The sequence below is a fragment of the Heteronotia binoei genome, chromosome 3 (assembly GCF_032191835.1).
Source record: "Heteronotia binoei isolate CCM8104 ecotype False Entrance Well chromosome 3, APGP_CSIRO_Hbin_v1, whole genome shotgun sequence".
NCBI lineage: Eukaryota > Metazoa > Chordata > Lepidosauria > Squamata > Gekkonidae > Heteronotia > Heteronotia binoei.
In genome coordinates this window covers 132,425,472-132,447,294 of record NC_083225.1, presented here as the reverse complement: position 1 = coordinate 132,447,294, position 21,823 = coordinate 132,425,472, and the positions used below count along the sequence as shown (strand labels likewise).

Genomic DNA, 21,823 nt, shown 5'->3' with positions numbered 1-21,823 from the left:
TTACCTGGCGGTTTGGGCTGGGTTGCCATCAATATGCAGATGACACCCAGCTCTATCTACTAATGGACGGCCAGCCCGACTCCGCCCCAGGGAATCTCGACCGGGCTTTACAGGCTGTTGCGACGTGGCTTAGGCCGAGTGGGCTGAAGCTGAATCCAGCGAAGACAGAGGTTCTTTGTGTGGGTCGCGGCGCTCTGGGAGGGGAAATAGCTCTCCTGGCCTTCGATGGTGCGCCATTGAAAGCAGCATGCCAGGTAAAGAGCCTGGGTGTTTTACTGGAGCCTTCATTATTGATGGAGGCCCAGATAGCAGCCACTGCCAAGTCAGCATTCTTCCATCTGAGGCGGGCAAGGCAGTTGGCCCCTTTCCTTGAGCGCCGGGACTTCGCAACAGTGATCTACGCAACGGTCACCTCAAGATTGGACTACTGTAATGCCCTCTACTTGGGGCTACCTATGTGCCGGACCCGGAAGCTGCAGCTAGTGCAGAACGCGGCGGCCAGGCTGTTGTTGGGACTCCCGAAATGGGAACATATACGGCTAGGGCTACGGGAACTGCACTGGCTGCCGATTATACACCGGGTCCAGTACAAAGTGTTGGTCACTACCTTTAAAGCCTTATATGGCTGAGGACCCGTCTACCTGAGGGACCGTCTTTCCCCATATGAACCCCAGAGAGCACTGAGGTCAGCCGGGAAAAATCTAATGACTATCCCTGGGCCGAAAGAGATCAAACATCAGAACACTAGAGCACGAGCCTTTTCAATCGCGGCCCCTGCCCTATGGAACCAACTTCCTGAGGAGGTGCGGGCCCTGCGGAACCTCGATCAGTTCCGCAGGGCCTGCAAGACCACCCTCTTTAAATTTGCATACTCGGACTGCTAAAGAAAGCTGTTAATTAAGGATCCGCCAATGCGGCCCTAAAGACCTATACCGCTGTGTATAAACTGGCAGAACTAGCGTCAAACACCATCAGCACTGTCAGACCAAGTTATTTAACTGTATTGACTGGTTTTTAATGTTGTTAAATTTAATGTTTTTATAATGTTAAATTTAAAGGTTTTATCTATTATTGTATGTTTTTATGAAATGTTGTTAGCCGCCCTGAGCCTGCCGAGATGGGGAGGGCGGGATACAAATAAAAATTTATTATTATTATTATTATTATTATTATTATTATTATTATTATTATTATTATTATTATTATTATTATTATTATTATTATTATTATTATTTGTCTCTTATCTCTCCCCACCACACATACACTGTCCTTCAGCACTGCAGTACTGGTGCAAGCAAAATGTTTGCTGGCATGGATACAAAGTACAGAATAGATCAAACAAGCAGGACCCACTGCTTTTGAAGTATCAAAGCACTCCACAAGCAAGTGATTAGTCAAAGCTAGCCATATGCAGTGAGGGAGCATGGGAACAGGTTTCTGTGGTTTCCCCACTGCCAATGTGTCTGTTAATGCATCACAATGTTAACAGGGCTTGGTTTCCACATGGCAAATTCCTCCTCAATTTCCCTTCCACAGTCCCCTGCAATGGCCCCTTCCCTCCCCCATGCCACAAGGAATTTTCAATTTAAAAAACAAACAAACAGTGGTTTCATATTGTTGCATTGGTATGCCATTGTAAGCGTAAAGTTTTGTGAGTTCCCAGTTTTCATTAAAACAAACAGACTGAAGTATCTAGACCCTTATTGTGGACATATGCCTTTCACCTCTTATCTCTGCAACGTTGTGATGAAGGGGGGGGGGGACCCTTGCTTTCCAACAGCACTGAACATGGAGCAGATAACCCTTGTATATATGGGTTGGGGACAAAGGGTCATGATTGGGGGTGAACTGTCCCGGAGACACACACTTGATTGCAGAGTGCCTCAAGGGGCGGTCCTCTCCCCGATGTTATTTAACATCTTTATGCGCCCCCTTGCCCAGATTGCCTGAAGGTATGGGCTGGGTTGTCACCAGTATGCTGATGACACCCAGCTCTATCTGCTTATGGATGGCTGGCCTGCGCCCCAGAAAATTTGGACCGGGCGTTACAGGCCGTGGCTAGGTGGCTCAGGCTGAGCGGGCTGAGGCTAAATCCGGCGAAGACAGAGGTCCTTTGCTTGGGTCATCATGGTCCAGGAGGGGAAATCCCCCTGCCAGCTTTTGATGGTGCGCCACTGACAGCGGTGCACAAGGTCAAGAGTTTGGGGGTACTATTGGAGCCTTCCTTAATGATGGAGGCTCAGATAGTAGCCACTGCTAAGTCTGCATTTTTTCATCTTAGGTGGGAGAGGCAGTTGGCTCCTTTCCTGGAGCGTGACGATCTAGCAATGGTGATCCATGCAACGGTTACCTCGAGGTTGGACTACTGTAATGCCCTCTACATGGGGCTGCCCTTGTGCCGAACCCGGAAGTTGCAGTTAGTGCAGAATGCCGCTGCCCAGTTGTTATTGGGGCTCCCAAGATGGGAGCACATTCGGCCAAGGCTCCGGATTCTGCACTGGCTGCCAATAATATACCGAGTACGGTACAAGGTGCTGGTTATTAACTTTAAAGCCCTATATGGCCTAGGACCTGCCTACCTTAGGGACCGTCTCTCCCCACATGTTCCCCAGAGAGTGCTGAGATCGGGATCTCAAAATCTGCTTGTTATCCCTGGGCCAAAGGAGGCCCGCCTGAAATCTACCAGGGACAGGGCCTTCTCTGTAACTGCTCCTTTCTGGTGGAACCAGCTGCCGGAAGAGGTGAGGGCCCTGCGGGACCTTGGCCAGTTCCGCAGGGCCTGTAAGACAGCCCTCTTCCGGCTGGCTTATAACTAACTGGCATTGGAAACGGAGTGTAGTTTTTGATAGACCGCTGTTATATGTTTTATTATTTTACTGTTTTAACTGTGTAAGATGTTTTAAATTCAAAATTTATGTTAGATTTTATATGCTGTGAGCCGCCCTGAGCCACTTCGGTGGGAAGGGTGGGATATAAATTGAAATAAACTTGAAACTATGGTCTGAGATGGATATAAGCAACATGGGCCCATATTTTCAGTCTGTCTGGTCTTTTTTAGTGATGAGATATGAATAATTCTGTTGACTGGAAAACATCATTGACAGTTACATTATCAACTGACTTCTCTCCCTTTCCTTTCTTTATGACTTCCTTGAATTCTAACCCAGTCATTAAAAGAAACATAGATCCAAACTGTAAGAAAAAGCCCCCTATTTTTCATACACATGAACATTGTGATCACCAGTATGGTTGCCAGGGTGCCTGGAGTTTTGACTTGCACACATCTGCTCTAAGAAGTGGACTTTGCCCACGGTTTCTAAGGCTTATGTGGATACTATAAGCCTCAGCTTTGCAGCAGCATTCTACATCTCTGGATGGGTGTTACCCAGAACTACAGTCAAGCTTCCAGCTGCTCCTTGTGTGCCCAGTCTTGGCCGCTGCAGTGGAAGAAGCCACGCCACCATGAACTGTACAGGCAAACAATTTCCAGCCTGTTTCCATGAACCAAAGGCTAACACCATGAGAATCCATCTTGTTTTCCTGACTCCATATCCAACAGCTGCTTCAACTTCTGCATAAGGCAATCAAGCTTATCTTAGGCATGGATCCTGCCAGACTGCCTAAGCCTTTGTCTAATGGAACTCAAGACAAAGACTGGTGCCAAGAAGAAGACTGAACAAGAGGAAGACCATCTTCAGCCAGAGCCAAGTTCCTTTGTGTAAACTGGGTGTTACCTAGGCCATGATTTGACCCTCTATTGTCACCCTTCTAGATAAGTCTAATAGTCCTAAGCATCTCCCCACCCAAGTAATCTCTCTATTCTTCTCATCAACTGTCATTTTGGAGCCTCCCCCTGGTTCATTTCAACCTGAAAGTTCACTCAGGTATCCAGTATCCAGGCAAGTCCATTGGTGAAGAGCAAGCACCCAATTAGGTGCCACCAATGAACATTCTATTGGTTGTTGCAGTAGTCCAGCCCTTATGGTCACTGCGAAACCTCCCCTTTTCGTGAGGTCATGCACCAGCTGACCACCTTTCTCCTCCCTCGTACCTCCCATCCCCTAAGGGCTCAAGAGAGTCCTTATAATCTGTGGACTAGCTACCCACAGGTGTGCTTCTATCAGTATCCCAATTTCTGCTGCATAGATACAGCCCCGATTCTAAGGCCAAGTTTCGGGTCCCTTCTCCCACTTCCTTGCTCGTCGCCATTGGGGCCTTCCTTGAAGACTACGATAGGTAAATATCATCCTGTTTGTCTACCCATGTGTTCCCCTATCTCTCTATCTATGTTTCCTAGGACTAAATGTGTGTTTTGATGAGTATTTTATCTTGTATGGAAGCCTATATTTTATTTAATAGATTATAATTGTTTTACTTAATTAGAGTCCCTAATATTTTAAGCATTACTTTTCTGGACGTGGAATCCTGTATACACATGTAAAAAGATCCTGAGTGAGCCAGGTGCCCACCTGACAATTCCCCAACCTCATTTTGAGGGCATTTTGGCTTACAAAACATTGTTTATAAATTTAATTTTCAATATAATTCAAGCATTTATTGTCTACAAATATATATTTGAACATATTTTAAAAGCCCAAATAGCAGAAACATTTTCATAATAAATACCTATCAGCATTCCAAAACTATTATGATGATATCAGCCAAATGACAGTCTGAAAAGGAAGGTCTTAAATTTCCTGGCAAAACTAAATAGGGACTGTGCCTTCCTCACTCACAAAAGGTAAATGAAAAAGTCAGTCTAAGCAAATGTTCCAACTTGTTTTGCAAGCACCAGACTTGAATACAGGAGTACATTAATGAAACTGGCTTTTTCTTTTGTTGTTCAATTAAGATATTGGCTAATGTGCACTCCATCTTGAATGTTTTCTTTCTGAGATGGCTGTGATGAACACATGGACCTGCTTAGCCTGATCCTTTGCTGAGCTTGCAGTCTAGGAGGGCTAACAAAATGATGGAGGAAATTATTATGCAGTATTCATGTAGCTCAGTGTAAGCAATCCTAGACTGACATTAGCACTCAAGGGCCTTGGACAGTTGTCATTTCTTGCATTGTTACCATGCCAGCAATCATTTAGCCAGAGATGCTAAGAATGTGTATGTGCTTCTAATAAGCTTTGTGTGTGTGCTTCTAATAAGCTACATTCCATCTAACAATTATGTGCAATTTAATTAAAGGGGAAAGCAGGCGTCTTAACACAAACAATATTATACATTTACTTTTGTATTTATTAGGTTCACCTAAAGATCAAAAAGTAGTGAGCTTAGCTTTCTTGTTTCACAGACCCCATGAGGTCCCAATGGGGGATGCTGGTTTTGCAGGCTCCTTCCCATCCCCAGTCAGCTGGCTGGCAGGGGGAAGCCCCACCTCAACAGCCACCATGTGGCTTTCCATCTTGGAAGGCCAGTAGAAGTTTGGAAACTTCTTGCTTTTTGGAAGGTGTGTGTCACTTAACTTAACTTAACTTAACTGGGGTCACTTAACTTAAACTTAAAGTATAGTTGGCAACGTTATACCCTGGGGTAAGTGTTTGCAGTGGCCTAGCCTTCAGCTGGAGTTCCTGAGGGTGGCAGGCCACCTGTAAGCTGTTAAGGATCATTTGAAGTCCCCTTACAATCCCTGTCAAACTGGATCGTTTCCATCTAGCCTAGTTGATGCGTCAAACTTTAGATTAGCTAGCGGAATCAGGTGTAGCTAATTATGCTTTATGGTTGCCTCTAGAGCAGTGTTTCCCAAAGTGGGCAATATCCAGAAAAAAATAAGTGCGCTCACTCAATGGCCACGTCCTCGGCATTATAAAGATCTGAAGTGTGCTATCACTGAGAAATTCCAAGACTACTTATATGGGGCTAAATTTCAGGTCTGGACTGACAATAACCCACCTACCTATGTGCTCACAAGTGCCTAGTTAGATGCTACTGGTCACAGATGGGTGGCTACCCTGTCCAACTATGACTTCAGCATTCACTATCGAATTGGAAAGGCTAACAGGGATGCAGCTTATCCCGACGGCAGCAAGATGACAGGCTGGTAGTAATTCCTGCTGAAGGCATAAAGACTTTGTGTGAAGAAGATGGGCTGAAATTAGCAGGAGCCCTAGAAGGTGGTATTGCAGAGAATCTGGGTTTGCCACCTGAAACTATACCTTCTGTGTCTGTCAACTACGTTGCAAAACAACAGTCACCATTACCACACTTAAATGCTACAGATTGGAGTGAGGCTGAGCAGAGAGATCCTGATATTAGAGACATTTTCTTTCTTGTGAAAAGAAATGAACAGAATCTATCACACAATGTGACCCTGTCAGCTGGGGCCACCCTCTTGTGCAGAGAAAGAAAGAAATTAAAGATCATTAATGGGGTATTATATTGAGTCATATCTGAACCAGTAAGAGGGCAGTGCAAGTAACTGATCTTGCCCAGACAGTATCGATGGACTGCAATGCGTGTTTTACATGATGATTTAGGACATTTGGGAATTGAAAGGACACTAGAGCTACTTAGGGACAGGTTCTATTGGCCTCAGATGGCAAAAGATGTAGCCAAGAAGTGCCAGACCTGTGCACGCTGTGTTCAATGGAAAACCCTGCCCATTAAGCCAGCTTCTCTAGAGACCATTAGCACCTCTGGCCCAATGGAATTGGTGTGCATTGACTTTTTACCTGTAGAATCTGATAGGCAGAATTATGGAAATATTCTGGTTGTGACAGATCATTTTACATGCTATGCCCAAGCTTATCCAACGAGAGACCAGAAAGCAAGCACTGTTGCAAAAGTACTTTGGGAGAAATTTTTTTCTGTCTACTGATTGCCATCAAGGATTCATTCTGATCAAGGGCCAGATTTTGAGAGCCATCTGTTGAAAGAAGTACTGAGCCTGGAAAGAGCCAAGAAGTCAAGGACTACCCCATATCATCCTCAGGGTGATCCCCCATCAGAAAGATTCAACCGCACTTTGCTAAATATGTTGGGCACCCTCTGGGCTGACCAGAAAACCAAATGGAGCCAGTATATAGCCTTCTAGGTGCATGACTACAATGCCACCTGCAATGATTCCACGGGATTTACACCATACTTCCTGATGTTTGGGAGAGAGCCTAGACTTCCAATAGATCTGTGTTTTGGTGTGTCTGGGGACGGAGATGATACTTGGACTCATCTTCAGTATGTGGAAAGGATGAAGCAACAATTGCAGGAGACCTATCGGCTAGCCACAGCAGCTGCCCGGAAAAGCACCCATCGCAACAAACATCACTATGATGCCCGAGTGCAGGCACATGAACTTCTACAAGGGGATCGAGTACTGATCAGAAACCTAGGTCTCTCTGGAAAGCACAAAGTGGCTGATAGATGGAAGGCACTGCCATACGTTGTAGTCAATAAGCTGGGAACTTTGCCAGTTTATAGGGTCAAGCCTGAAGACAGCGATGGGCCTGTGAAAACCCTTCACAGAAATCACTTGCTTCCAGTTGGACAGCTGCAAGGTATACCTGAAGCAGAACTATCTAGAGTCCAGCTTCAGGCTGAAAGGACAGTGAAAGGAAACTGAGAAGACAGCATTTACAGTTTGGAGAGAACGGTGATACTTCTGAATCGAAGGATGATGGGTTACAGGGACCTTCCTTGGGGGATGAGATGTGACCTAAGCAAGTAGATCTGCTGGACAGGATGCCTCCATGTGATGCAACCCAAGGGAGCAGTGTGCCCTGCCCTCTAAATGCAGAAGCTGAGCCCTTTTTGCCACAAGTAGTACTGCAGTGCAGAATTCAACAGCCACTGAAAATGTAAATGGCTGTTTCAATCACCCTCCAGTCATGGTTGTAAGAGAACCCGCTCCGACATTGAAGTGTGGAAAGAAAGATTTAGGAGACAATAAAAATTCCGGGAGACGTCTGACTATAGGAAAGGGGGTGCGCACAAAGGTTGAGAGGGCATCTGTAGTCTTAGAAGACTCCTCTCAGAAGACTCCTCCTGCCTTTGTCCGTCCAGCTTTTATTGAAACCATGACCTCACATCATTCCACCAACATTAGCCAATTAATTATATGTGTCTGGTCAACATAACCACAGATAACGCCTGCGCAAATCACACAAACAGCACGTTTCCTTATCATAACATAACAAAGCTTCAATACATTACATTCTGTGGCGCAGTTAAATTCTCTGCTGTTAAAACTGAATCCCTACATCTCCTCTGTTTTTATTTATTTTGTCAACTATTAAGGCTAAAGGAAAACATTAACTACATAACCTAAATACATTGATTAATGAAGGAATACATTGAATATAAAAACAAGTTATTAGTAATATGAATATCATAATCACTGCCATTACAAAATTTCCCAACTACTCCCAATTTGGAAACCAGGATCATATTTTAACTATGGCTTCCTCTATAACCCTTGATTCACTTATAAAAACAACAAGATTGATTTAAAAAAGATATAAAACCTCATTCTATAAAAATAGAAAATCTAAACCAAGACAATTCTAAAAAACAGTATTCATTACAAAATTCATTTCAATCAGCAAAGCAGCAATAGCTATTTTTAAAGCATTAGTAAATAGTTCTATATCTTTAGAAATGGTTAACAATATCAAATCATTACTAACAAAAATCATAGTAAGAATAAAAACTTGCAATATCCAATAATACTATCTGTAACTTATTCAGTGCTTGCTTATACATATATATGTGTGTGAGTGAGGATTATATGATACCATAATATCAGAATGCTTAACAGTATAAATGTCATAAGGACTAAGAGCAATTAGAGTACATTTGCTTCTCTAATAAGAAAACAAAACCTTATAAGCACTATGTTTACAAACAAAATACCATCTTTCAAACCATAACTATAATTTTCAGTTGTTTCCACGTTTGTCTTTCATTTCAGAATTACATTTCCATCTCCAACTGTTACTCTTAACATTAAGATTACAAAAACAATCCAAATTCTTTATGCCATGGTTTGACACATCGAGCAGGGATCCATAGAACACCCTGCCACGTTGGGGGAATCCATAAAAATGCTTTCTTTAATGCTACTGCAATATATTCTCTTCCTCAGGTGATCAGGAGGACAGGACCTTTCCATTCAGGATAAGGAAGCTTCTGATAGGTGACAAGTGATCTAGACAGTTATTCTTCTGACCTAAAATAAAGCTCAACAGAAATATGAGACCCTGTTATGGGGAATAAACAAAAATTTAAAGCATAAAGCATTTTAGCCATGACTGTGGGAACATCTGCTGTTGGAATGCCTTTTCCCTCCGTCTGGCAATACAATAGCGATATAAAGATCAAATGAGCTCTCTCCACAATGGCTTGACCTGTTGAATTGAAAGGAATAGCATGAGTTAATTTTATGCCCCACAATTAACAAAAATCTGCAAATGCTGTAGAAACATAGCCAGGTGCATTGTCCATTTTTAAACATCCTGGCCTCCATAACTGCAAAAGCTCAAATACAATGTTGAATGACATGACATGATGTTTCTTCTTTCATGGGCATAGTCCAGATAAAACCCAAAGATGTGTTTATGGTGAGATGCAACTTGTTGAAAGGAGCTAATGTTGACACAGGAGTCACATCCAATTTTCAAACCTGGTTGGCCTGAGCTTCTCGAAAATTCACTGCATCATAAGAAAGCTAATAGAAGTCTTACAATTAAAAAAAAACCACACAGATACAATGTCTCTTGCTTGTAACATCGAGGTGAAAAACATTCTGTGCAAGGTCTTTGCAGACTGATGGAATGCAGCATGTGACTGAATAGGATTGTCAAAGAAGGAAAAAACATTATTCTGAAGAGATGCATCTGCACGTGCATTTCCTTTCACCAACATCCCTGATAGACCAGAGCAGAAACGAATGTGCGTGACAAAACTGAAAGCTCTTCTCTCCTGTAATAAAAACTGCACTGACAAAACATTTCATACAACTCTTTGTCAATAGATGAAACCAAATAAAACAAAAGTAAATGCATCATTAATCTGAACACATATTAAGTATCTACTACAAGAGTAAAATCATTTTTTTTTTAAACAATTGAAATGCTAAAATTATAGCAGCCAATTTTGACCACTGGGCTGATGACTGTAAATCAGTAAAGTTCACTTCCCACACCCTGGAAATCCATCTGTAAAAAGAGAGTTAACGCATCTTGCAAAGGGTGTGAAAAAACAAGTTAGTTTTAAGGCATTTGGGAAAACAACAACAAACATTTATCTTTGGGGGGGGGGTGTTACAAAGAATTGTTCCCAGAAAACCCTCAAAAGCTATTTGGAACTCTGGAGTAGTCTGCAACAACCTGTGAAAAGGGAAAATAAACAAGATTAATATCTTTTCCTGTTAACTGGATTGGATTACTTCTGGATTTAAAAAACAAGTCAGAGATTGCTATAAGCTTTGAGTACAAGTTCTTTGAAAAAGTATGTGGTAGATGAATCCATTCCACGACAGCAATTTCTTCAAAGGTAGACTTCAATCTTTTCTGCAGGAGATGAATGTCCAGCAAGTGCTAAAAATAAAGGTGACAGTTCCATGGTTGTAAATGCTAGGAAGGCCTAGCCCAATTAATGTTTCCCAGTGTACTTTGTAATTGTATCAATGTCAATGTCTTTTGGAAGCTGTACTTGTAGAAAAACTGGAATTGATGAAGCTGTGGAAAATTTGTGCCTTAAATACATATAAGGACTTTGACGTAGAATTTTTTTCTGGTGCAGTCATAAGCCATATTCTTTAAACACTTGTTACTAAAAAAAAATCCACATGATGACTTAATGTCCACTTCCAGCCAGCAGAATGTCATCCATATTTCCAGTGTATAGGCAGGGCACGTAATGACACTGCTGGATTTAATGATCCTTGAGCAGCTAAAACTGCAGCTGCTAAGAGGCAAGATCCCACATTTTGGCACACTTTGAGCATAGATTGAATATCAGTGGTGGGATTGCTGTAGATAGGTGTCAAAGCTGCCTTGCAATCCTCATTAGCATTTTCAAAAGCCAACTGCTTTCCAGCCCCAGCACTGTCAATCTGCCTCTGCACTGCCCTCATAAGTCCATTAACAGATTCAGCATAGGATTCTGTAGCATCTTGGCTTGTGTTCTGGAATGTATCAAATCTGCCACAAACAGCTAGCTGTCCTCCCACACTTGAACCTTCTGGGAAAACAACTTCAGTTTGGCCTTGATGTTCTGTATCTGGGCCTCCTCTGATATTTTCACCCCCCTCCTCCAGCACAGCAGCTTGGAGATCTGTAGTTAATTGTGCTGGCCTCTGCATTTTTGGAACAAGAGCAATGCTGTTGAGTAGCTGCTCATTTGAGCCATCTGATGATTTAGGGAGTAGATGAATTTCATCACAGCCAGAAGATGTAACACAAAACTCTGAAGGCGATGATAACAGAATCTGAGGTAAGACTCCAGAAAGCATTGCTCCAACCTCTGTCTGCTGATTAAATAGAATGTTGGTGGGCTTAAGCCCTTCTAAACAAGCTTTTACTTTGCCCCAGGTGCATAGAACTTTGGCTGTGATTTTTGGATGATCCTGAAAAGCATTCCCTATTTTTTGCCAGTCTTGTATTGTTAAACTTTTACTCTCAGGAACCCACAGACAAATATCTGTTATAGCTTTCACCAAATCAGAAACATCAGATTTTCTAACAACAAGTCCTTCTTTGGAAAGAAGACAGTGTAAATCTTTTCTGAGGCTGGCTGGGCCAGCTGATAAGGAACAACCCATTTTTTCAGGGTCTGTGTGCTCTTTACTTGACAAATCACTCCCACTGGCGGGACCCTTGACCGGATGAATAAAATGTCTTTGAAGCCCTTCCTCGGGCGGAGTGGAGTGATTTTCAAGCAATAAATCAGCCTGAGCAGCACATAACGTAGACCCCATCTTCACTACAGTGTGTGTGTGGTCTAACTTGACAAGCCAACTCACCCCGTTGGGACCTTGGCCAGGTGAAGTTCGACGTCGTTGGCCCTCGCCGGGCGCAGGGTGTGAGTGATGATCAATAAATCAGGTTATCTTGTCTTGCTATCTCTTCTGAGCCTCCCTGAGGGGCACCAAAATGTAAGAGAACCCGCTCCGACATTGAGGTGTGGAAAGAAAGATTTAGGAGACAATAAAAATTCCGGGAGACGTCTGACTATAGGAAAGGGGGTGTGCACAAAGGTTGAGAGGGCATCTGTAGTCTTAGAAGACTCCTCTCAGAAGACTCCTCCTGCCTTTGTCCGTCCAGCTTTTATTGAAACCATGACCTCACATCATTCCACCAACATTAGCCAATTAATTATATGTGTCTGGTCAACGTAACCACAGATAACGCCTGCGCAAATCACACAAACAGCACGTTTCCTTATCATAACATAACAAAGCTTCAATACATTACATTCTGTGGCGCAGTTAAATTCTCTGCTGTTAAAACTGAATCCCTACAATGGTAAATGTTGAAGAAGCGAATGTAGATACGCAGAACAGACCTATATTTGGCAGTGAGACATCTGATGAAGGCCCTCCTCTGCACTGACCCAAAGTCCAGTCAATGAGGAAATAACAGCCTCACCACTATTAGGAGATCCGGCAGAGAAATACGGCCTGTAAGGATATTAATTTATGATAAACCTGCTGTTTCAAGTTATGTACCTGTTAACCCTCTGAAAACATTTGTTACTAGAGTTTGGGCATGAGTTGATGCAATTTAGACATGCAACATTGTGTTCCTATAATATGGTTTTGCTGGGACGGCCAGATTATGGTTGGGAGAAATGTAGAGCTTTGGAGACATATGCTGTTGGGGAGAGAAGTGAAAGCACTTCATTTGCATATTGGGAGGAGTGTATGTGGGAGTGACTAGAAGAAAAGACAACTGGGTAGTGGGAGGAGCGGAGGCCTAGTCGTTTGGCTCTCCAAGGACTGAAGTGCTGAGGCCTCAGCTGAAGAGATTTTTGTCTGGTGTGGGCCCTCTCTTTTTTAGAACTGACTGTTTTTCTGGAGGTTAGCCCCCAGACCATCTGCCTATGAACTGAAGCTGACTTTTGTTGGATGGTAAGGAGAGAGGCCCTGAGGACTTACCTTCCCACTGGAGGCCTACTGCTTCTGAGGGACTGCGACTGGGCCAGCTTCATCAAGAAGGCAGCACTTCTGGGACACTGACTGCTGGATCTCTGGTTTGGGAAGGGAAAGTAATTTGGGGGTGGGGAGCACCATACCCTGTGTACAAAACTGTCTTTACTCTTATAATAAATAGTTACTTTGCTTAAGTCAAGGTGTGTGAGTGGGAGGGGGGGATTTAAGAAAGGAGACCTTAAGCTTGTATTTGCCCTGACTTCCAGTGGCTGGGTTGCACTAGGTTGCACCAAAAGCTATTAAAACAAAGATGCAATGGCCATTCTCCTTATTAAAATATAGAATCCATCAGTGATTTGAATTTCTAGTACTAACTGGAACTCAAAGGTCAGAGAGTAGAAATCAAAGAGTGGTGCTTTTATTAACAATATCGGGGATTAATTTTGTATGATTTACTATGGATAGAATAAAGATCTTATATAAAGGTATTATGACCCAATTCCTGTATGAACGATTCACTTCTCAAAAGAACGGGTTTGAATACTTAAATGGTCCATCAACAATGAATTATATTTGACAAATCTACTCCGTACTTTAATACTTCAGAGCTGGCCTTTTCAGATGTTGGCTGATGATAGAGAATTTAGTCATGTTTTTAGTAAATGACTCAGGACAATGATTACTGTTTTCTCTTTCCCTCATTTGTAGAAAGCAAACTAAGAGTCAGCCTGGACATTAAGACCCTAGAAATCTCTATGAATGATGATACAGAAATTAAATGTGAAATCATCTCATTGAGCAAAGAGGAGCCTCAATTAGGAGTATCTTGGTACTTTCAGCAAATGTTTCCAGAAGATGCAGGCCGACTGCTCATTTTAGCAACCAATTACAGTAACATAGTGAAATATGGGGAAGCTTTCAGTTCTCCTCAGAAGAAATCCAGATTTCATAGCGAGAAGGTTTCCAGTCACCTGTATCAGCTATCTATTTCGTCAGTAGATAATGATGTCAGTGGCACATATTACTGTGTAGTAGAGGAGTGGATCTGGTCAGTGGATGGTGGCTGGCACAACCTTGGAAAGGCAGAATCAGGAAGAACTACTGTGAATTTCAAGGCTTCAGGTAAAGTAACTAAAATGTGACTGAGTGGCATTCCTTATAACTGGTTTTTTTCATGCATTATTCTCAAGGAATGGAGATAGTGGAAGAACGTCACATGTGGTTTGCTACCTAGCTTTAACTGACACTTACAATATTAATTAGAAAAGTATGCTTCCCTTCTGGTCATGGGTTGGATGCTCTTCCACTAATGGTGGTATCTTCCTTCAAAGAAGGAGCCAATAGAAAAGATCCATGAGCTAGCAGAAGATTTCATCTTTTGTCGGAGTAAAATGTCACTGTTGGTGGAAAAGTTTGGAGGATCCAATCAATTTAATTCCCAAACTTTTTGTTTCAACAGGAGATCCATGACTGGATCTTTGGATTAAAAAAAAAATGTCATGCAGCTGCAAGGATTTACCAAACTGATCAGAGCAATTGATGGAGGAGTGTTATTCTCCCATGCTAAAGTCCACAAATACATTCATTAGCACCTCAACACTAAGTGCATCTTTTGTTCTGACAAGATCACCCCACCCTTCTCCAGGGATCTCCTAAATCCCATGCTGACATCACAAAGAACACGAAAGCAGAACATTTTTGTTGGAAGAGTAATTAACACAGCAACCTGATTAAAGAATAGATAAAAGTTTATTTAGGAACTAGCATACCGGATAGGAAAGAGGAGAGACAGAGAAAGGTTCATAACTACATCTCTAGCTGAGAGAGAGGGTGAGTGTGGCACTTCCAAGAAGGAGAAAATTGCCCTAAGAGTAGCAATCTGCAGATAAAGAATGGCAATTAAAGAACAGAAGGTCCTATCTAACCATCTTCTTGCTGCCCCATTCAAGGTCTTCTCCTCTTCATATGCCAGACATTGCCTTTTCCAACACATTTCACTACAAAGTCAATGATACATTAGGATATTCTTCAGTGTTTTTTCCAGCCTGGGCATTTGAAGTAGAAACTTGCAGGCACAGCTTCCTCATAATGTTGTCTTGACATAGTACAACCACACACCATGAGAAAACCAAATAACTGTATAATGTCAAAAATACTTATATTCATACTGTGATACAACTCTGAAATGTAAACATATAGAATTAGAGAATGTTATACAATATGCTTTCAACTACAAGCTTCAATTAAAGATTTTTTTCTTGTTTATTACCAGAAAACAAACTACAAATTGAAAGTACAAACCACAGTATCACCATCACTGAAAATGAGGATGTGACCTTGAAATGTCTCCTCCAGAGCCAAATACACCCTACCTCTCACTTCTCCATCAGTTGGTTCAAAGTATCAGTCCATTCCAGTACAGAAACCCTGCTGATAATAAAAGACAATGGCATAATTGAGTATGGCAATGTGAAGATGGCAAGGAGGTTGCGCCCCAGCTGCCCTTCTACTGGTGACTTTCATTTGACAATACAGGAAGTGGAGATGGGTGATTCTGGGCTATTCTACTGCCAAGTGGAAGAATGGGCAGTCAACTGTAGCACTGCTCAAGTTCAACAAGCATCGACTCGGTCAGGATACAGCAAACTTACAGTGCTTCCTCCAGGTAATTTTCATTCTGCATCTATATGAACAACTCTCTTCATCTTGGATATTCAGGGCTACAAGCAGATGGGATGGAGAGCTGTCATCAGTTCTCTCAATATTTTCAAAATCTCAGTGCAGCTGAAATGTTGAGGTAGAGAGCCTGAGCACACGGAAACAGTGAGGTTGGGGAGGAGGCTTCAACCCACCCTCCAGTTTTCCAGGACAAACTGCCCTCCATGCCCACATTGCTAGTAGAGGTGCCACAGGAAAATGGAAGTGACCTGTATCTTGCTGATACATTTCCCACCGTAGAATCCACCTTTTCTCCAGGAGAACTGAACTCTATCAGTTCGGTTGGAGATCAGTTGCAATTCCAGAAGATCTTCAGCTACAACCTGGAGGTTAGCAACCCTAGGTACCCTGTATATGTATCCAGGGCTTTTTTCGTGGAAAAAGCCCAGCAGGCGCTCATTTGCATATTAGGCCACACCCCCTGGCATCACCATTGTTTCACACAGGGCTTTTTGTAGAAAAGGCCCAGCAGGAGCTCATTTGCATATTAGGCCTCCACCCTGATTCCAAGCCAGCCGGAACTGCGTTCCTGTGTGTTCCTGCTTAAAAAAAAAAAAAAGCCCTATATGTATCAGATCGGGGGGGGGGGGGTGCAGAGCTGCTTTTGCCACTTCTCCACAAGTGCTGCTGTCTTGCTCCCCCAACCCAGTTCCTGGGGAACACCCAATTCGGTGGCTCCCCAGGTGGCACCTGGGGCAACGGCCCCTCTGCCCCTCAGGTCTGGCCCTGACAGCAGATGACAAAGATTATTTTGTGCTGCTCAGTTAGTTGCACTGAAGTCAAAGAATGAGCAGGGACACTTGATTTATATGGATCCAAGAGAGAGGCAGACAACAGGAAGAGGCTTACAGCAGTAGTAGGGGAAGGTTAGTACTGAGAATGCATATAAAAAAGAAAACAGCATTGGAAATCTCTGTTCAGAGAAGATGCCACTGCTGCTTTTCTGCATACTCTTCCTGCAATTCATACTGCTTGCATGACCTAGTATTCACCCAAACTGGAGCAGATTAACAACATATACATTGGTTCTGTTAGGAACATAAGGCAATGTGAGATAAGGCAGTAAATGTGTTGTGTTACTATTCAGAGTAGATAGGGGTGGTCTTAGCCAATTGGCCCTGTGCTGGGGGGGGGGGGTGGGCTGACTGTTTACAGCCCCTCCCTCAAAAGAGGGAGAAAAATAAGAGCAGACTCCTGCCTCTGCTCGCACTTGCCCCATCTAACAGTGGCAGTGGCTCCTGCTAGGCTACGAGTCCCTAGGTCTGGGTGGGGGACCCCTGATTTTGCAGCCATGATGTACCTTTAAATCTTGGTAGGACATTTTACACCGGTGTCAAGCATGCAGCTCAGGGCCAAATCAGGCCCCCGGAGGGCTCCAATCAGACCCATGAGCAACTGACTGTCATTTGCTTTCTTCTCTCTTGCTTTCTTCTGCATCACAGCTTGCTTTGCCAGACTTGCTCAATTGCACAGGAGTTACAGAGCAAAGCCTCTATTTTCTCTGTTGGCTGAGGCTCCTCCCTTGGGGAGGGATGGGGGGAGAAATAGCTTGGTTTTTTCCAGGTTCTCTCAATTGGACAGCAGAGCTCCTGAGCCAAGCCTCTCTTTCTTCTATTGGCTGAGGCTCCTCCCCTTCCTGGTCCCTGCAGAAGGAAGGAAAGAGCCAGAGCTTCCTTTGCCCAGCTCCCTGGATTGCACAGGAGAGATATAAAGAAAGCACTTTGAAGACCAATGAGTGCTGATGTTTTAAGCAAGTTTTATTTGAAGCTTTTAAAAAATCTTTGGGTTTGTCTGTGTCCTTTATAAAGTTTATATCTCTGCTAGCTGGCATTACATTTTATGACACACATGGACTGTCCCGATAAGGTCTCTTTTATGTCAGAACTGGCCCTCATAACCAATGAGTTCGACACCCCTGTAAGAAGTTTGCAACTGTTTGGGAATGTGTGTGTGCTTTTAAATTTCAGCAGGATGCCAGCTGCATGGGACAGGGCAAGCAAGCAAGTGGCTCTTCCCAGTGAGTGTATGAAGTGTGTGAGAGAGGAAGAGAGTACTATCCCTCTGTTTGTTTTGCATTTGTTTCAGAAGTTGTGTGTATAATAAAATGGATAGTAAGGAGTTATTAGAACCTGATTATGGGACAGAGGAAAACTCCACCCCCTTGACTGCTCTCTTATTTTTGTTTTTTCTGAGTTAGTCTGAAGACATTGGTTTATTACATTCAGCAACTCCTGTGAGTAAAGTGGTGTATATGTTGCCCCAGTAACATCACAGAAGTGTGGGCTTGCAAGCTGTTGTTGTTTGGAAAATGATTCATTGCAAGTGTGTGTGTGTGTGTGTGTGTGTTCCTTAATAAAGCCATGCTTGAAAATGCTACCAAAGCCTGACAAGGGACTTGTGGGGGAATGACAGATTGCACTTTCATTTAGTGGAAGTGCAGCTGCTGGGGAACTCTTCAAAGGCAAAAAAAGAGGACAAGGAAATGAAAACTGTATTCCAGGGAACTGAACTGCACTGTTGTATTTTTATTTGTTTATTTTGAATGGGAAAGTCCACCCCAAAGTCCTCAGGTATTTCTTGAGCTGGACCTGGCAACCCTAGTTCCTGCCCATCTTACAAAGGGTGAGGACCACTCCTTGTTCGACTCCAAGTTGGGAGCAGTGGCAAGGGGCAGTGATTCTGTGGGCCAGTTATAGAATTTAGCTTAGGGCCCCAGAATCTTAAGACTGCTCCTGAGAGCAAAGCATGAAGGAATAAAAAATCCAGTTAATGTGGGTATAATCCTCCCACAGTTCGAGTACATTAAGAACATAAGAGAAGCCATGTTAGATCAGGCCAATGGCCCATCCAGTCCAACATTCTGTGTCACACAGCGGCCAAATATATATATATATATATATATATATATATATATATATATATATATATATATACACACACACATACACACTGTGGCTAATAGCCACTGATGGACCTCTGCTCCATATTTTTATCTAACCCCCTCTTGAAGGTGGCCATGCTTGTGGCCGCCACCACCTCCTGTGGCAGTGAATTCCACATGTTAATCACCCTTTGGGTGAAGAAGTACTTCCTTTTATCGGTTTTAACCTGTCTGCTCAGCAATTTCATCGAATGCCCACGAGTTCTCGTATTGTGAGAAAGGGAGAAAAGTACTTCTTTCTCTACTTTCTCCATCCCATGCATTATCTTGCATTATCATTGGTCATGAATAGGCGTAGCAATGTGGATAGTGTAAATAGATACTGAATGAAACCTCCTCAGGGCCGCCACCTGATTAAGCAGTCCCCTCTGAGATGTCCAGATGTGGGACTACTGTTTTTCATGGTGATTCTCATGTTTTGGAATGCCCTCCCCAAGGCAATGTGCACAGCCCACATTTTATCTACGTTCCATCAGATAGGCATTTGGCTATTAAGCTGTAAGGAGCCTCTTATTTTAAAGGAAAACTGTGCAGGTATTATTTCTTATTATCTCCAACTTGTTATTTATTTGCCTCCAGATCAGTTTTCTTGTACACCACTTTGAGCCTCTGAGGTTGGCAGGAAAAGAGGCATGAACATATTTTAATAAAATAAACATTACTTTCTGTATTGAGCCAGCTAGTTGCAGTTCCCACTAAAGTGACTTTAAGATGTGCTACAGAATGCCCTGAAAGAAAAACATGCTTCTGAGTGTTGTTGCTGTTATTTTAATTTTAGTGTCTAATTTGTATTAATTGATTTTCTTGCAAAATCAGTTTGGCCTATATGGAATGTCACAAGAGCATTGTTTTCAAATGACAGCATTGTTACAAAATGATGACAGAACTTAGCAATGCAGAAGCTTCCTCAGAATGAAAAAGTCACACTGTGCATGCCCACTATTGTGCAGGTGATCTAAACAGTAAATGACTCAGATTCTGCAGCTGACAGTTTGCCCAACTTGTACTGTGGTTGATTTGGAAAACTATGAACATCCATTTTGCAAACAATGTTCACCCTTCTTGCAAACGATATAGACAAGAGCTGAGAAGAATGAATTGCTGTTTGGTTTTGTGTTTTACAGTGTCAACCAATTCTACAGAGATCTGTTCTTCTCCAACACTTTTCCGTTTCCTTTTGTTCTACCCTTTGGTAATGTTCCTTATTTTGATGGCTGCTATTCTCTTCTTGGGCTTCAAAATCAAATTCATCCACCAGAAGCAATGGAATCTGAAGACAAAACAAGAATTCTGGGGGGGGGACTGGGCTAGTGCAAGTCAGTGGCAAAAGGAATAACAGCATAGGAAACGAAGAAGAGACTAATAGCCTTAAAGTCAGTGGGGTGGACTGAACTGAACATGAGCAGATGGTGCCATCCATTGAAGTTAGTTTTTCAAATGCCAGTTTTTACTTGCCTCCAACAGGAAGTGGAAGTAGCCTTGATTCTGGGCAGCTCTGTGTCCCCTGTGGAAGCCAAGTAATCATTTTAGAACTCCACTCCATGTTTTGTTTGTTCTATCAAACCTGAGTCCGGATCTTTTCCAATATGCTTTTTACTTAAGGGTCAGGGCTGTTTCTACAATATGAAGCTGGTCACTCAAATAAAGCATCCAACACAGTTGATTTTATTATTTTCTAATAAAATAAAATCTTGGCCTGTGAAGATCTTCTATAGCCCTTCATCCATAAACTCTGCCACTCTCCACCAAACAATCTCAGCGACACTTGAATTCTGTTTTCTCCCACAAATACTCATTCAGCTATCTAAATAGCTTTTAGTTGCCAGGCAGGGGGGGTGGGGAGAAGAATACCTTAAGGTTTTATTTGCTTCTATGTGATTTTAAATGGGACATTAATACTGTAAGAAGGTATGAGTTCAAACAGCAGACCAAATTTTGTAACAACCTCTGGCCTCTGTGAAATGCATAGCTGGAAGTATATTGATCATCCTGATTTACCAGGCTAAAGTTTCAAAACAGGGTCAAACAGGGGGCAGAAAGGAAATTCCTCACATTGATTTGACTTCAGGATATCCATCACAGGACTTTGTGTCAACATTTATCAGCATCAACATCAGCAGCCGTGAAATCATTATATAGCCAAATCTGGCTAGTTATGTGATCATACTGCTTACACATCCTTAGGAGAAAAATATCCTGTCCCTTTAACAGAGGTTTAATCTATGGAAATAGGCAGCTGAAGATTTTCATGGCATGGAGGTAAATAACATTACCTGTGATTAAGCCTCTATTAAAGAGGCAGGACATTCTTTCTCCAGGCATTTGATATCCCTATATGAACCTTTCATATTTCTATTCTCTGCAGTTACATGCCTGGGTAAAATTATTCCTATTTTTACAAGTATGTAAAAAAAAATTCCCTTACAGAGTAGTTCCCATGTTTACTATGTTTTAGACTTCTGCATGAAAGTTTATTTCATTTTTCATTTTTATTATTAATTCCAAAATGGACTGTTTCATTATTGAATAGTTTCATATGGTTTAGTTTCATTACTGTTTGATATTGTTGTGTCATTTTTATAATTCTATTTCATTATTATTTCTCATTGGGTTTGGGATGCCATAGCACCTTCATGATCATAGTGCCTCATCAGGTGCCATAGTGCCTTCATGGTCTTCCATCGAAACTGGACAAAACTCATAAGTACTGTATTGCACTACTCCCCTAGGATATCCATATTACCAAATTTCAGACAGATAACCCCCCCCCCCCCTTTTGTTCAATAAAGGACAACAATGTTTAATATTAAAGTCTATAGGACAATTGATAAGAAATATTCCAGCAGCATGTAGGACAGGAATCTGGCACTACAGCCAGTTGGTTTGAAGAATAGTAGCATATGTGGTTGCAACTCTAGGTTGGAAAATTCCTGTAGATTTGGTGGGTAGGGGGTGCAGCATAGGGAGGATGGGGTTTAGGGAGGGGAGGGACCTCAGTGGGGTGTATTGTCAGAGTTCACCCTTGAAAGCAGCCATTTTCTCCAGGGCAACTATCTTTGTATTTTAGA

The 21,823-nt window shown here is 42.5% G+C and overlaps 1 protein-coding gene across 1 annotated transcript in view; it reads left to right on the top strand.

Moving 5' to 3' along the window:
- LOC132569100 (immunoglobulin superfamily member 2-like) overlaps positions 1-20,091 on the top strand; it is a 61,446-nt gene extending 41,355 nt beyond the window's left edge. Inside the window, 3 exon segments of the mRNA XM_060235281.1 lie at positions 13,805-14,218; positions 15,369-15,761; positions 19,880-20,091. Of these exon segments, the coding sequence (XP_060091264.1) occupies positions 13,805-14,218; positions 15,369-15,761; positions 19,880-20,091 (1,019 nt within the window).
- The last annotated feature ends 1,732 nt before the right edge of the window (positions 20,092-21,823 follow it).